The 5,000-nt window shown below is 35.2% G+C and overlaps 1 protein-coding gene across 1 annotated transcript in view; it reads right to left on the bottom strand.

Annotated features, from left to right (window-relative positions):
- Positions 1–1,332: 1,332 nt before the first annotated feature.
- The window catches only part of LOC122266664 (CD63 antigen), a 10,463-nt gene continuing 6,795 nt past the window's right edge, over positions 1,333–5,000 (bottom strand). The window contains exons 2-5 of the mRNA XM_043036461.2: positions 4,328–4,516; positions 3,596–3,769; positions 2,288–2,527; positions 1,333–2,122 (exon numbers count right to left, since the gene is read on the bottom strand). Coding sequence (XP_042892395.2) covers positions 2,057–2,122; positions 2,288–2,527; positions 3,596–3,769; positions 4,328–4,516 — 669 coding nt within the window. The 3' untranslated portion in view covers positions 1,333–2,056. The remainder of the gene's footprint in view (positions 2,123–2,287; positions 2,528–3,595; positions 3,770–4,327; positions 4,517–5,000) is intronic.

Below are 5,000 nucleotides of genomic sequence, written 5' to 3'. Positions count from 1 at the left end.
ATGAAAACCTCAATACCAGCCTTTGTCATGAAAGTTTGTGCTTCTGAACTTGCTATCCTCAAATACCCTTCCTCCATTGATACAAGTAAGGTATATTTCCATTATCCTCGAAACTAGCTCACGTATTCCTAATAGACAAGTCTCTCCCTATTACTACCGACCAAAGCAATCAAATTCATATTATTTGACAATGGAAACCACTAGTACCAAACAACTGCTCCCCTTCAGTAAGGTTTTCCAATAATGTCTTATGGGAACCTACTTACATATATAACCTATATTTCACCCTTTGCTCTCAATTCCTGTGGTGAAAGCAGGGTATCTCCTTGGACATTTCAACTCTCGAAGTTTGCCCTCCATGCAACCCTTTTCAACTGGTTTAACTTTTAATCAACGACTTACAATCTTCAACATCAATTTTTATCTACGCTTTAGCAAAATGAGTATGTTTCTGATTACTTCTCATTTCATAGCTGGTGAGATCACTCTTCTAATAGGAGCATGAGTAGGATTAGCATGGTTGAAGTCAATTAAGATAAAATACCCCGAATAGCTATTTCATGTATGTTCACCAGCAACATGAATTTACTCATGAACACTCCTTCAACATCAAGCTGGAAACCTCAAATATAACTTAATGTGCATGTCTAAAATGGCTTTCTCTCCTGAGCTCATGGCAACTCAACTCTTAAACAATATAAATCCTAAATTTGTCCTTCAATCAAGTAGTTGCCATTTCTGGAGTAGAGCTCCTAAAACCACTCTTTTTACACTGATTACCAAATCAACAGTAATTGGTCTGAACCAGCACAAAAATAAGACCAAACTTTCCCTTTCTTATCTTGTTTCTACCTTATGTATATTCTGTCTACCATAACCAATGCTCTCAGCTGATCTCAGACACAGCTGGTTCTCTGAAAAGCAGAGATAACAGATCCTCTATAAATTCTCCTTCTTTCCATGCTTCTGTCATAAGTGAAGTCTGTTACACAGGTCGTCTCTCGTCCCCTGCACTTTGAAAGACAAACCATTTTCTTCCCTTATGCTTCCTAGCTTCTTACAAACGTGCATAAGACTGTAAGCAAGCTTGATTTCATATCTCTAACTTTTTCCTTTCATTTGTTTATGCTTTATCAGTTTAGGCTTCTCTTCAACATGGTATTGATACAAAAGAATGTATCGGTCAAAAAGAATGTAAATGCAAATTTTCAGTCTTGACATTTGTCTTGGATTTTTTTCATAACCAAGAAAGTAACCAAAGATCAATCAACAATAGAGAAACTTGGTTATTTCTCAAATTCTTATAACATGGTGTGAAATATATAAACAAAATATATCTGATTTTTTTTATTAGGAGAGTACACAGAAGAGAACAGTCAATTTTGTCAATATATCTAGACGTTGAATACATGTCCTTTACATCAATTTCTTAATTCTAGTCTCCTTCCCAGTCACCATCCATATAAAATCATTAACCTAACCCTCTTCATGCCCTTAAAATCATTATCACTCATATATTAAAAACTTACCTATCAAACTTCCATGATTAAACTCCATATCACATTCAAAGTTAACATAGTTAACATCATACAATCAAGAAAAATCACTAGAAAAATACTCTTTCCTGGCCATGCTCACAACTCTACAAGTAGCATTTCTATATGTGAACCTTCACTTGGCACCAATTTGGTATTTTACAGATAAATATGAAAATTGCTTTGAAGATTTAAAGTATTCTTCTTCAAAGCAATGCCACAATCTTAGATACATACTCTCAGAAAATACTCATAGGTTTACATTGTATGTAGCACTAAAAATCAGACTAGTTTCATTAGTGTAATCTTTCTCGACGGGAACTGAAGGCCAATAAGAATGCACGTGTCAAAGATAAAAGTAACAAGAACCATGAAATATATAGCAAATGGTTTTACGTAAGATCAGATTTTACTGTGACCGATGCTCACTTCCTGTATATGCTTGTAAGGCACAGGAAGTCAGGGTGCCAGCTGTTTGTTGTTTCATAATACTGACAAGGGGGATGAGTTCTTCGCCGTGTTTACAAGATTTCGTAGCGCTCCTTTACTGCTCGAACAAGACAGTGTGACATCCAGACGCCAACCATCTGTCAAAAAAATCCAGATGAATAATACTGAATAGAATCCAAACCATTCAGTTTGGTAGAGAGAAAGAACAATCATACCTTCTTAATATGACACTAGATTAAATAAATATACACACACATACATTACCTCTCCATGAACGGTACAATACTAATAAGCGCACATACCTGCAACAGTGCAAGAGCAACTGCACCTCCAATAATGGCACCGATGTTACGCATTGCCGAGTTATTGAGGGCAGGGTAGCAACCATCGGTGAAGATGCTTTCCGTCTTGTTAACGTTGAACACGTTGTGGCCGCAGCCCTCGGTTACGATCTTGCAGCAAGAATCAGGTACTCCAGTGACATTCTTTCCGTAAGCAGAGTCTTCCCATTCCGTGTAGTTGTTTGTTCCACAGCAATGGTACTGAAATGGAAGATGACATGCTTCAAGGACGTGATAACTGGAGAATAGAGTAAATACTTCCATTGCTTGATTTAAGTGATCGTAAAGCGCAAAATAATTACACTGATCTTGCACATCATAATTCCTATTGAATATTTTCATGAACTATTAATGGCAGTAATCAGATTTCCATGATTCCATTGTACAGTAAATTTTGAAAAAAAGATAATACTGCAATTCTGACATCGTAGTTACACATTTTGTGAAAAAATGACTAATTCACGTTACTGTTATTTTCTTTAGTTAGGGCTACTCCATTTACCTTAACTTTCTTTTCATATATTCATCAATCAGATATTTATTTCTTATATTTATTATAACTTGTGCAAAGCAGGTTACCTTCATTGAAGCTAGAACAATAATCCTAGAACATTGAAGATCTTCATTTTGATTCATTAACAATTTTCAACAAAATGGATAAGAGAAGTTCAGTGGTGCCCTTTATTCTTTAATTTCAACAATGATAAAAAAATTCTTTACATATATATGTAAATGTAAATGTACATGTATATGTATATATATACATATATATATCCTAGCTTACACCGCCTTGACTATTGTTACCCACCACCGCAGTCTGCAATGTTTTTGTCCACATCTCATAAAGACCGGCCTTATGTACGTGAGGCACCTCCTGACATATTACAATCGAGGTGAATCGTAGACAAATATTGGGCATCAGAGAATAATAAATAAAATTTGAGATCTTCATCTAGCAATTATGAAAGGGTGAGTAGAAATCGCTAAAAATTCAATAAACTCAAGATAAGGGCAATACTACTCTTTACTAATGCAGTATATTAATAAAGAAATATCCTAAATCAATTAGTCCACTGGATCAATTGTTGCATGTGTACATGTATTTGACTAAGAATAGACTTCTTTGGAAACCGAATATCTTGGCTTGCTTTTCATATTCTTGTAAGCTTTACTCAGGGCAAGATTTTACCAAATAAGTCTGAACTGGTCTCCTGCTTTTCAGAGAGCGCAACATTGACCTCACATGCAATTACACGGGCAGGTACTCACGTTCTTCTGCAGGTCATCCCAGGTCTTGGTGACAAGGCTCTTAGGGTCGCCATACTTCCCCATGGTATCATCCATGTTGTTCTTGACAAGCTCCTCCACCTGTGGCCGCATGACAGCAACAGTGATGCCAGCTGCAATCTCGCATATCAGCACCATCACCATCAGGAAGGAGAACTGGAAAAAAAGGAATGAAAAAATATATATATTCATAAAATTAAATAAAAAAAATAACCCGACTGCTTTAAAATGCTTCAAATTAAAGTGACAGCATTCTTTTCTTACTCTCATGTAGACCAAACAGTTACCATACCAATGCTATTCTTGATAACCAACTTCACAAAAATCAATTTGAAAACAAATCTAAAAACTACATAAAAGGATATTATTGACTAAACGATACCAGTATTAAACCCCAAAACTATACATACATATATATATACCTACAAATATACATGTATACATATACATACATATCCATACATATAGATACACATATATATTAACATATACATATACACATATATATACATATACATATATACAGATATACATATACATACATATATATGCGTATCATACATATATATCTTTATATATACAAACACACATAACTAAAGAGAAAACTACTATCAATAGATACATTACATTATCATAAACAACAAAAGAGGTGACCATTACCTATTCACCAGAGAGAACATCAACATGAAAAACAAAAACGCTGACGGTGCTTACCGTACGCAGCATGCAGACATTCTCTTTCTTGGCTCCGCAGCATCCGAAGAAGGACACCACCAGGATAATGGAACCCAAGATGATCAGACCAATGGCTGGAGTCTCGAACTTGCCATCAAAGAACTCCAGGTACGAGCTGAAGAACACTTGGGCGACCACTCCCACGGAAATCAGGATGATCCCCGACAACTGAAAAGCGAGAACAGGTGATGCCAAAGGGGGAAATATGCTATATATAATGTACTCGTTTGGGTAATGCTGTCCCACAACACTCGAGAATATTACACGTTACGGCTGGGAGCATTACCGAACAAAAAAGGTTGCCCTGAAATGAGGTTTATCCCTTCCCATATGTACCACCAGAGATTAGACCGATGCCACTGAAGCCATATCTCCTGACCCAAAAGATATGGCTTCAACTCTCAGGAGAAACTAAAAAAAGAAGTTTTTAAGGGCACTCACATGAGAAAAGAATTCATATATGTAAAGTATATGCATGTATGTATTAATGTATGTATTTGTGTGTGCATATAAATATTCAAATATATATTTATATATATATTCATACATATATATACATTTAAATATATATATATATATATTCATATATATATATATTCATATATATGCATATACTCTTATATAATATCTATATATTCATATATATGCATAT

The sequence above is a fragment of the Penaeus japonicus genome, unplaced genomic scaffold (genome assembly GCF_977035675.1).
Source record: "Penaeus japonicus unplaced genomic scaffold, GWHDUDI00000001_assembly GWHDUDI00000002, whole genome shotgun sequence".
NCBI classification, from domain to species: Eukaryota; Metazoa; Arthropoda; class Malacostraca; order Decapoda; family Penaeidae; genus Penaeus; species Penaeus japonicus.
This window is presented reverse-complemented; position numbering and strand designations above follow the sequence as displayed.